Source organism: Passer domesticus, chromosome 10 (genome assembly GCF_036417665.1).
Source record: "Passer domesticus isolate bPasDom1 chromosome 10, bPasDom1.hap1, whole genome shotgun sequence".
Lineage (NCBI taxonomy): Eukaryota > Metazoa > Chordata > Aves > Passeriformes > Passeridae > Passer > Passer domesticus.
This window is the reverse complement of record NC_087483.1, coordinates 37,223,699-37,235,727: the sequence shown is the minus strand read 5'-3', so window position 1 is coordinate 37,235,727 and position 12,029 is coordinate 37,223,699. Positions and strand designations below refer to the sequence as shown.

Here is a 12,029-nt window from a genome sequence, read left to right as displayed (position 1 = left end):
TTGCCAAGGTTGAAATTATTAATAGAAGAGCTTTCCCTGTCACAGAAGGCACACTATGAACTTATATAACCTACAAAATAAATAATATATTAACACTTTAGCTGCTCCTGCATTTTTTTTTCTTCAGTGGCATGTTTTTTTCTTTTTGTTATCTAAGGCAAATTTGGATACTGGCCTGACAATCATACAAGAACCTAGATAAGTAAACAAATATGGAAAGGACAAAAATCAAAGGCAACCTCTTAATTAAATTAAGCATGCTTTGCAGCATCCCAAATAGGAGAAATCTTCAAAATCCATTTCCATGACAACAAGTAATTGCACACGAAAAAGTGTGCTATTGTGGCAATAAAGCTGAATTCCCCGAAGACCTTTCAGAGACACTACCAATTTGTTTTGTATTTTTTCCCCACATGCTCTTTTTATCTCTGCACCACTTCATGCTCTCTAGGTTTTAACTTGCCAAACAAGCAGAGACTAGGTAAATATGTTCTGATTTATTCCATAGGGCAGAGGTTGTTTTAATTTTATCTTCTAAAATAATTTGAAGGTGGTTCCTATCTCCTCCCTAACAACACTGTGCATATTGCAACTTTTGATTTCCTGGCCAATAGTATACTGGAAGATTAAAGAATGTTTGAGCCATTTTTACCATTTTACCATTTTTGTAAGATGCTGTATAAGGAAAGGTTATGGAAAGAGCTGACTACTTTAACTTCTTGTGGTTTCAGTTGTTGTTTAGCATGTTTTAGTAAAGTCAGCTAAATATTTTAACAAATGTCAAAGGTTTGGCCAAGCTTAGCTGCACAGCTAAGTTGGAAAGGCTTGTTTCAGCAGGCATCAGCTGTGGTTTAACATCACACCCACCTCTGTGTGCTGCTGGCTCCAGCATCCTGACACAGGCTGGGCCCCAGCAGCAGCAATTGCCTCTGGATTCCTAACGAGACTAATTTATGGCTCTGCTATGGAAACGCCCACATACCATTTGTAACTTGAAACACATATAACTAAATCTTGGAATAGCTTTGGTTTATGATATTACAGGTGCTAAAGCCTAAGTTTCAGGGATATATCAAAAATAATTATTCACAACATCTTAAACCTTCCTCTATGAATTTCCTTCATATAATAGAGATATGTGGGACACAACTCTAAAATCACTGAAAAGTGTTTTTATAAGATCAAATTGTAACAGGGAAAGAAGTGAAGCGAAGAGAAAAAAAGAGATTTTCTACATTCCCCTTTTCATCACAACAGTTGACAACCCCCTCCCTTCCTCGAAGATGGGAAAGCCAATTTTAATTTAAACTACAAACTGTTGACCAGGCCTCAGCTTGGCTTTGCAATTCACTATATGCCTGAGGGATAAATTATTTAGCATTAGCACATGGTATGTCATGTCTTGTTACTTAAGTGGAGGATGGCCTCCATCCAGCTGCACCCCCGGGGCCCCCCGATTGGCTGTGGGTGATGTCATTTCCATGTGCTAATCCCGGGCCAGGCCCCTGGGGACAGCTCTGGCCGCTCCCCCTGCGCCTCCCGGGCGGGCTGGGCTGGGCTCTGCGGGCACTCATCGTGCCCAGGTTGAGCGCAGGTAGTGCCCAGCGCCCGGCTGGCACTGCCCGCGCAGAGGAACGGGAGGTGCCGCCGCGCCTGGTGGTTCGCGTTCCTCGCAGGGCATTCCTAATCAATTCGGTGAGATGGAAAACACTTTTTTAGCTGCATACCCAAGCTGAGTGGAGGATTTTGAGGGGTTTATTTAGCCATATACTAAATTATTCTTAATTTCAGTGTACTACAGATTTTTGCTCAAAAAAAACCTGTTTCCACACTGCAAGGCAAAAGGACCCTGCACAAATGACCTGAGAGCATGAATTCTGCGAAATGCTTTTTCTGGAAGTTTGGCAATGGAATAATTAGCCACAGTGTCCTTTAAAAGGCCGTATTTTGTTTTCAGTTAACACCCTCATTATATTTAAAGGGTTTTTCCTTCAGAACCACCTTCAGGTTATTTGCCCATGAGAGGAAATACTCATGCTAGTCACCATTGGAAGGCTCCCAGCACAGCAAGAAGGGTTACAGGGCTGGTTCCTTTTGACTGAATTACACAGCAAAGTCGGTGAAATGCCAAGAATTACAGAGCACCTCGTCGTGCAGGTGGTACCGTCTGCTCCGTGGTGAGGCACAAGATTTGCATCTGTCTGTTAGTGCAGGTTCAGGTTGAGCAGTGGTTCTACGTGACAGGTAACAAGAGGCACAACTGACACAGAGGAACACACGTGCTTTGTTACTGTTACAGTAGCATTTAAGCACAATACACAATACCCTGCCATCAGAACTTCGTTTCTTGTGGTGAGGAATGAAAACTGACAGTGATTTGCCTTCTGTGTCACTGAATCTTAATTCTTTTCAGCAGTGCATGAGAAGAAAGGATTTTGTGAAAGCTGTGCGGTCTCATGGTGAAGTGATAATTCTCTGAGACAGAGGCATAAGGGGAACTTTGCAAGGGGATTCCCACGAGAAGAGATGTTGAACCAGTACAGTACAAAATGCTGCAAAATAAACAACTGTAGGACAGGAAATGAAGAACTCTAATCGATACCGCAAAAGGGATTAGTTAGTCAAATGTGAAAATTCAAACCTAGAATTTAAATCAGGACCGCTAACTCTTTCTTGCCCTGCACATAAATAAACAACCTATAGATTCGCCAGCTGCATCCAGCTTTGATTTCTGTCATTTCAAAGCTGGCACCTGCAGCCAGCCCTGGCTCAGAACTGAGCATTGCTCCAAGCAAGCACCCAGCTGGAGGGAAACACCTGCATTTGCACTATTGCTCATCTTCTCAAAACTACCAGACCTACTTGTAGCTCACTAATAAACAGCTATTTATAAAGAGGGTCATTGGGCAAGAGCTTGGAACTGCTGCTACCAGGATAAGCGCTGGGAAGCCACGTTTGCTGGCCTAATAGAACAAAAGTGCATTTTGATTTGGCTCCACACTCATTAGCTGGCCACCTCACAGTCCAACATGTTTATTTATATGCATATAATATCTTCAAGGTGGGTGCCAAAAGAATGGTGCCAGACTCTTTTCGGTGGTGCCCAGCAGCAGGACAAGGAGCACTGGCCATGAGGTAAAAAAGAAAGTTTCATGTGCAGACAAGAAAGAACTTTACACTGAGGGTGCCAGAGCACTGAACAGCTGCCCAGGGGGGTTGTGGAGTCTCCCTCTCTGGAGACATCCCAAACCCACCTGGACACGTTCCTGGTAACCCTGCATTGATGGGGGGGTGGGCTGAGCGATATCCAGAGGCGCCTTTCAACCCAAACAATTCTGCGACTTTCTGATGTTACCTCCGGCCACAATGCGATGGACTGTGGAGCAGGGCGAGCGAGGACCACACCCACCCTGCCTCAGCCCTGCCCAGCCCAGCAGCATTCGCCTGCAGCGCGTTGGCAGCACCGAGACCGCCAGGCTGGGGGCGGCTCCCTGAGGGGACGGCGCTGAGGGGAGCAGAACCGCCCTGAGGGCAGCGCGGGCAGCGCGCGCCAGGGGCAGCTCTCGCGATACGCTCGGCCGGCGCCGGGCGGGGCAGGGGCGGGCGCGGCGCTCTCGCGAGAGCCGGGCGCGCGGAAGCGGCGCGGCGCGGCGCGTGCGGGGCTGTGCCGTGAGGGAGCGTGAGGGCCGCCGCAGGATGCCGAGCGCCGCCGGCCGCGGGCAGGGCCAGGAGCGCCGCCCGGAGAACGAGGACTCGCCGGCGGCTGATGTGGGTCTCCGCAGGGAACGCGGCGGGCGCGCTGTTGAGGCTCCCCGGGGTGGAGGGGCTGGGCCCAGGCGGGGTTTGGCCGAGCCCGGGGGCACAGCTGCCTCTGGCTTTACCCTGCCTGTCCCCCCGCTCCCCCTTCGCCGGGCCCTGTGGCTCCCTGAAGAGCTCTGCTCGCCCCAGGAACACCTGGGCTGCTCCTGCTGGCCTGGCAGGTGCTTCTGCCTCCATTGAAGATCACACAGCAGTGCTGATAAACTGTAGGCCTGTGCTTCTTCAAGAAGAACAAAGTACTAAAAATCAGCATCAGTTCATTTTGTTGTAATTTTTGCTTATTGTTGCATCAGCAATAAGGAAATCCAAGCATTGGTGGCTCCCCTGAAGTTACAAATATGCCACAATTAATCAAAAGCGGACAAGCAAAGACCCTCCCCAAATAAAGTGTTTAGCAGGAACTTTGGTTCATGTATTGAATAGAATAAAATAAATAAACCAAGGGATTTTTTTGGAAATGAATGGGAAACCAGAATTGTGATATTTTGATGAAAATTGCCTTCCTCTGTGCCTTACCTGGAGGATCTTGTTAATAGTTCAGTTCCTCCAGCCTGTGACAATTCACTGTGCCTGAATATGGGAAGGAAATATTTAATCTCTCTAACACAGGACTCAAAACATTTTTTGAGAAGTAGGGTCTTTGTAGAGATAATCACACTAACTTTTTGTGTACCAAGTAATGATCATCATGCATGGTTGGTGTTGCTGGAATTATTTTTTTTCATCCAGGCCACAATTGTCTTCTCTCCCTTTTGTATCTCTTATGAGTCCAAAATGCATTTTTTAATATTATTGCTAATTATTTTGTGTTCCCTCAGTTAACTCTGTGATGATGTTGTTCAGTTTTTTTGTGTGTGCTTCTTTGATATGTGTTTCTCACCTCCATTCTAGGACTATGCTAAGGAAAGATATGGAGTGTCATCAATGATACAATCCCAAGACAAACCAGGTCAGTTGAAAAAGAAAAAAAGTTTTTGCAAGAGAGGGGGAGGGAAAGAAGGAAAAAAGAAGTTATCTGCCAAGTATCTTCAATATTCCTTGAGAAATCATTTACCAAACCTTTTCATTCAAATTCCACTGGCATTTCCCCCCCTTATTGGGATACATTGTGAGACACTTGCATTTGCAGTGCCGTGTCCAGTTTTGGGCTCCCAGGGCAAGGAAGGCATTAACATTTTGGATCCAGTCCAGTGGAGAGCTACCAGGGGAGTGGAGCACAGCAGCTGAGGGAGCTGGGCTTCTGCAGCCTGCAGAACAGGAAGCTGTGGGATGATCTTACAGTTTAAATCTGCTTCATGGGAGGGTGTAGGGAAGATAAGGCCAGGCTTTGAAGGTGTGTGGTACTTGGACTGGAGGTCATGGACACAAGTCAGAACAGGAAATTGAGATTGGAGGGAAGAAAAAAAAACCATGAGTGTGGTTGAGTATTGGAAGTCAGTTCTGGATTGAGAGGAATCTCAGTTTTTGCCCTTGCCTGGACCGTGCCTTAAACAGTTTGTCAGTTTTGTGTTTGTTCATCACTGCAGACTATTTTTAAAATTATTAAATTATTGTCAATTGTAATGTGCTGAGTCCTGAGATGTCAGATTTTTTTCTGTGTTTGAAGTAAGTTCTGCTGTGACTTATTACAGCAGTGCTCTCTGAGTATGATCTGTCTGCCTATGCAGCCTTCCATTTCTCCTCTATATGGGCACCAAATCTATTAATATTGGATATTAATATTTATGGGTTTTATTGGTCACAGAATTTAGGAAATTCTGATTTTCTCCTGATGGGGAATTGGGATTCAGGAAAACTTAGCAGCTAGAGAGCAATCTCCCAGGCCAGTATCCCAAGGAATATTAACCTTGTATTAAATTCAGTGCATGAAACGTTAATGAGGGAAAGTAACAGACTGGCTTCTTGTAGCTTCTTCACAGTAAAATGTAAAACAGTAACATCATCTGTGATTAGGTGATTTTTTTTTTTCTCCTTTGAGTGGTTGTTTTGGTTGGTGCCCCTTTAGAAAGGGAATGCAGAATGTAGGGAAGAGAAGCAGTCACAAGAGCACTCAAAGGTTGAAAACAACTGAAGGGGAGCTTTATATCAAGAATGAAACAGGACAGACAAATCAGCAGACTGCATTAGCAGTGATTGTTGAATAAAATCCATTCTGGCTGCCAGAGAAAGGGAACTGGAGTTGAAATCACATTGGAAGTAGCCCAGCTCTGTGTTTCCTCTCCTGGATTTGCATCCCAGAGCAAATAACTGTGTGGGGGACCTGAGCTGGCAGATTGAGATGGCAGATCAAGTCCTGCTTTCATGGAGAAAGGCCAACTGTCTCATATTCAAAAGAAACACTCAAAAGTACTGTAGAAAAAAAAAGTATTTTGAGAAGGAAAATGGTGAAAGCTACAGGAAGTTATGTGAAAAAGGCTGAGTGTCATATTTAGTTGTGTTGTCCCCTTGACCTTTCATCCTTGTTTAAAAAAACTTCTCAGTGTATGGGCAATGTTGAGTTTTCCATTAGGCTTAAAATGCAATCTATGGCACTCCTGCTGTTCTGTAATTTTAGAAAGTGGTTATCCAGAACACCAAAGTTAGGTAACAATAAAGAACAAAATGCATATAACAAAAAAGCTGAAGATCAGCCTAGTCCCTTCCTTGAGACTAACACACTTTCACTTACAGATTCAGTCGTTCCTGCCAGGGAGAGCTCCTGTCAGAGGGTTCACAGGAGGATGAGATACACACACACACACACCTGTGCCTTCTTTCTTGGCCCACTTGAGTCTTTCTTCTACTTATGCTGGCTGCCCTGGCTATCTGATGTTCTTGCCTCCTGTCATGTCAGGTCTTTAAGTACTTCCTGCTAGCTTGAGGCTATGATTGCTAGTAAAACTCCATTTTTGGCCATTCTTTTTTTTTCCCTTCAGGCCCATTATCTCCCATCCCTTCCCTGGAAGCTGCTTTCATCTAATATTGCTTTTGATTTTCAGTTTTTTATGTAAAACTTGCCTTTTTCAAATTTTTCCAGTACTTTGAAGATGCTGGGACTGCACAGAGCACAAATATTGATCATAATGTTCTAAATTCCATGATGCAAGATAAATTATCTTGGTAAACAGGTTGATGTGACAGGAAGGGAATGGGGTCTGGAGGTGAAAAAGTGTTGTTTTATGTATCCCACACAGTTTTTTTTTACTTTTATCCTCTCCTCCTATGTTTAGAAGAGGTTGGATTTCTGAGAGAAAAAAGAACAGATTGGGCTATACATTAAGGGAAAAAAGAAGTGGATTTGGGCAGTGTCAGAGGAGGGAAGCAAAGTGGCATAGTTGCTGCATGCAGCTCGTTGCAGAGGAGCTCAGTGATAGGAACAGAGGCAATGGGCACAATGAACATCAGGAATTTTTTTTTTCCTGGGAGGGTGACCAAGGATTGGTACAGGTTTCCCAGGAAGAGTTTCCCTTCTTGAGAATACTAAAAAAACCATCAGAGCATGATCTCAGACAGCTGGCTCTATGCTACCCTGCTTGTGCATGGCATTGGGTGGGATGACTTCCAGAGACTCCTGCCAGCCTCATCTATCCTGTGATTTTGTGATCTGCTATTGGAAGAAAGGGCTTTATGATGTCACCTTGTGGATATTGTTTATTACCCTTTTTATGAAAGGTGAAATAGTTTCTAATAATTAATACCATATAACAATTTTAGTGCTAAATATGTCTTGTTTACCCTTGGTGAAACATGAGCTGTTTAGGTGTCCAAAATACTTTAAAAATATTTATCTAGTGCAGATGGCTCATGAAACACTGAGGATCCGTGACAGCTGTAACACCTCCTTCTGTCTTTATTCTTCCACCTAGAAAATGTTTTGACTTTGTACCAATACAGTTTCAAGTTGACTGAGGTAATTTTAACTGTCTGAATATCAACTCCTAGAAATGCTGAAGGTTGTGGATTGTGATGGTTGAATGTTTCCTATAGTAATACACAGAGTTTGAATATCAGAAGTTGCTGGCAGAGGATAACATCCTGATTCCCATTTCTGCCTTCCCCAGCAGACCCACACACATACACACTTAATGAATATATTTGAGTCAATTTCCTGTCACATTTCTCTGTGCACTTCCATTCTGTTCTGGATTTGATATGTATCTGTGAAGAAAGAGCTGCAGTGCCCTGACATCAGCTAATAAAAGTTTTCAATCCACTAAAATCCCCAGTGCAGAATAATAGCCTTGCAGGGCAAGCTGTGACTGGTATTCAGAGACAGAAGGAAGGAGTCCAGAGCAGCAGATGGTAATCTGGAGCAAAAAGTTGTTGGTTTTTTTTTCCCAAAACTTTAGAAAAGTTCTGTCAGGAAAAGACTACAGTGTAACTGTCTTGGCAGATTTAATGTTTGAAACGAGGGAGAAGTTTGTGAGGAAAGAATCATGCAAGGAATACCAGCATGCACCTAGCGTGATATTAGGATGTAATGGTTGTATAAAATTTTAAAAGTCCTGATTTATTTAAAAATATTTTCCTTGATAACTTTTTCTCCCCTCTGCTATCCAAAATCTGTTCTTTCCAAGCCATGCAATTGTTGTTGTTATCTAGCTTTGCAGCTACATTGAATTTGAAGGATTCTTCTGATCAGTTTTGGTTCTGACAGTGATGGTAGTGCTTGATCAGGTTGTTAAAGAGATTTTCTTAAAATGGGTGTAATCCATTCAATACAGTAATACTGTCATTGCTCCAAAATGCTCTTGTTTTCATCAAAATAAATATTTTTAAATTTGTAGTGTACATTTATTTGTGATTTCTTTCTGTTCTTTATTTTAAATACTAGTTATTTTACAGTTATATTCATCCTACCTATGTAAGATAGATACAGAGAATAGTCATGTACTCTCTGAGCCCTTGTTTTGCTGGGTTCAGCCCGGCAGCTTTGACCCTGCACAGTGCAGCAGGGCACACATCCCTTAGGCAGCAGAAGTTCAGACTAATAAGTGCAGGTAGTGCAGTGAAGTCCTATCAAAGCCAGTTTAGTCATGCTGGGTGCTGCCATCCGTGAACTGCAGTGAGTCTTGCTGTTGGTAAAGTGCAGTTTGACCCTGTATGAGACAAAAAATGAACAATTTAAAGCTACTGCATCAAGTACAAGTCACTAAGAAAGGAAATGGGATTTTGTGTGTTTTCAGTAAGTCAGTTATGCTGTTGATACAAAAAACAATGTTTTGGATTTATTATCAATTTTATCAATAGCAATGATAGAAAGTGCATTTGGAGTTTGAAGTGAAAAACTGTTTTAAGATGTGTGGTTTTTTCTGTAATTCAGATCGAGTTTTGGTTCGCATAAAAGACTTGACACTGGAGAAGGCTGATCAGGAGGTTTGGGTTCGTGGCAGAATTCACACCAGCAGAGCTAAAGGTGAGAGGCCTCCAGGGTTTTTGGTTTTATTTCCTCATTTTATTAGTACAACCTTAATGTTTATTTTGGTTTCATGACCTGTTGCTTATGTCTTGTATTCAAGAAAACTTTGCCGCCTGGTTACTCAGGGTTGCCTCAGTGTTACTTTGACTGGTTCTTTTCTCTTTTTCCACCTCACTTTTTCCCAAAAGGGAAAAGAAGATTTTGGTTTTAGCTGTGTGGAAATCACATATTGTAGTTAAAGTGAATTTTTTTTTTTTACTGTATTGCCAAATAATATATGGACAATTGTAAATAATAGTAATTTTAAAATGTCATCATTCTCCTTAAGGTGTTAATAGTTGTAGATAGATAAACAGATAAACACTTCTAAGCTTCTACAGTAAAACATACTTGTATTATAAATGTATCTGTTGTCAGACAGGTCATATTTCTTTTGCTGCACATGTATATTTTCACCACACCTTTTCTTTGACAGGAAACAAAAATCTGTTAAAATTCCAAAATTTACTTTTTATTACCTGTATCTAATTATATCGATTCAGACTTCAATAAGAAGCATCATCTTTCTTTAGCAAGACAAAAGGGAAACCCTTTTGTGGATTCTCAGCAGTGTGGGCTGTTACCCTTGGCTGTCTGACAGCCATATTTCTTCCCTGGAATCAGAAGTTTCCTCTGGAGACCAGGTTGCCATATGCAAACTTCAATAGGCTTTGGCCCTTTCAGCTGACATCAGATGCTGACAACTGTTGTGCTGGTTTCAGTTATGTTTGGCAGCTCTGTAGATATAAATAACTTGTATTTCCAAGAATTGAAAAAAACCAAAAAGCGTGAAGAAATTATCTTCACAACCGAAACTTAACAGTAGTCTTAAAATTGGGAATGATGCAAATTAGGGGCGAGAATCCAGTACAGAATATCATCAAAGATACCAGATTCATTTCTCTTTTTGAGAATCCATTTTCTTAAAACATGTCCCTCTTAATGAGTGTCTGTGCTGCAGTTGGTTAAAATAAGAAACTGCATTAAAATACATACATATGATGCACATTTTAATTTGTATTGGAATCTTTAAATTTAAGGAGTACTCTGTAATTTCCTCAGTAATTTTGTAATGGAAATCTCTCAATTAATTAAAGAAATTGTCAGCTCTAAAAGCTGTGAAAGCCTTGGTCATTACTTCATGAAGTTGTTCAGACAGAAGACACGCCATCTGCTTTAAATGTTATTGTTGTTACTATCATTATATAAATGAGAGTATCCTTATGGCTTTTTTTTTTCTTTTTTTCAATTAGGAAGAGTTCAGGCTATTAACAGAATTCAGGATATTAGAAGCAGGTACCTGTGCAGAAAGCATATGAAAAGCAATGTAAAGTTCTGTGGTTTTTCATTGCTCTCTGTAATATATTGATATGTGGGATCTTGTATGATATATACATTCATGTCAAAAACTCTCAAACATCTCTGTAACAAGGCAATATGAACTTGAAAGAAGCTGTTGTAATCCTTCAGTTTTGTTTTTGATGGAACAACAGTATTTATTTTCAAAACTCTTTAACACAACCTCAATAATGAAAGCAAAAGGAATTGATCACGGCCATGAATGATCTGAATTTATTGATAGTGTCTCTTGTTTCCTCTTGGTCTGACAACACAGAGCAATTGTGACATTCAGGGAGTGCTGCTAGGGAATGCCATATGCTTGTTTACTTAAGCTTTGGGGAAAGAATCTTACAAGAAAAGCAAATGTTTAAGAGTAAGAAGTAATATTAGCCTTTCCCACGCAAAACATGGCACTATTCCTGCCACTGTGGAAAGGAAAGCCTTGCAGGAAACAGGAAAATCATTCACAAAAACAAGCTTTAGTTTTTCTCAGAAACTTGAATTTGACTCCTAAATAACCAGTGTAGCCTTTATTTAACCCTGTCTAGTTCTGACCAATAAACCAAAAAAAATTAATGGGAACAACTGCAGATTCCAGCTGTCTCCTATAGCAAGTCACTCATAGAGTCTGATGGAAATTAACTGAAGGATGTGTAAAGAATGGGGTGTTGGGAATTTCTGTGGGTTGTACTAAAGTGCACAGGGCCCTGTGGTTTGTATCATAGATTGAATAAATGTTATTTCTGGCCTTATTTTAAAGCCAGCCTAATCTACTGATCACGTTTATCATTGAAAAGCCCTTGGGAAACTGGTCTGGGTTTGGCCAGGCAGCTGGGACCTGAAAATAGATTTTGGGTTATTAATCCAAAGGTCTAGGAAACATCTGAAAATAAGAATTCCACCAAGAGCAATTTAAATATTGGGCCAAATTTAATTAATAAACCATGTAAATTGTTCTCGTTGCTGGCAAATGTATGTAACCATCATTTAATTTATATAACCAACACTTTTTTACTCTATACATGTTACTTCCTTATATTCTTTTCTTTCGTGAGGTCTTGTGTGATTTGGTACTTTCATCCAACACAGATGGTGGATTACTGGTTGGTTGATGTGCTTATTTTTGATGGAATCCTCTTATTTGTTCAGTGCCTGAACATTCTGTGCATTTTACTATGTCAGATGTTTTTAACCAAATTTTTTTGGGAACTTTTTGTCTTTTAAGCATTTTTGTGGGACATAGTATAGGTTTTTTTAATAGGAACTTAGAGTAGTTTACTGTTGAAAGTGTGTAAATTTGGTGCTGTACTTTTTACCTAAACCCTGCATGAGTATTTTAAAACACATAAAGAAGATCCCATTGTCCAAATCTTTTCTTACTCAGATGCTTCCTTTTCACATCTCTTGATCTGGAAAGGCTTCTAAGCATGAG

General features: G+C 41.3%; 2 protein-coding genes across 3 annotated transcripts in view; one reads left to right on the top strand and one right to left on the bottom strand.

Moving 5' to 3' along the window:
- THSD7B (thrombospondin type 1 domain containing 7B) overlaps positions 1–3,516 on the bottom strand; it is a 490,174-nt gene extending 486,658 nt beyond the window's left edge. The window contains exon 1 of the mRNA XM_064435254.1: positions 3,356–3,516. The gene's annotated coding sequence lies outside the window, so the exon portion shown is untranslated. The remainder of the gene's footprint in view (positions 1–3,355) is intronic.
- Positions 3,517–3,608: 92 nt separating this feature from the next.
- DARS1 (aspartyl-tRNA synthetase 1) overlaps positions 3,609–12,029 on the top strand; it is a 35,509-nt gene continuing 27,088 nt past the window's right edge. The window contains exons 1-3 of one of the 2 annotated variants that reach the window (XM_064435250.1): positions 3,609–3,768; positions 4,711–4,768; positions 9,122–9,214. In XM_064435250.1, the coding sequence (XP_064291320.1) occupies positions 3,697–3,768; positions 4,711–4,768; positions 9,122–9,214 (223 nt within the window). In that variant the 5' untranslated portion in view covers positions 3,609–3,696. The remainder of the gene's footprint in view (positions 3,769–4,710; positions 4,769–9,121; positions 9,215–12,029) is intronic. The other variant, XM_064435251.1, reaches the window with a different exon arrangement.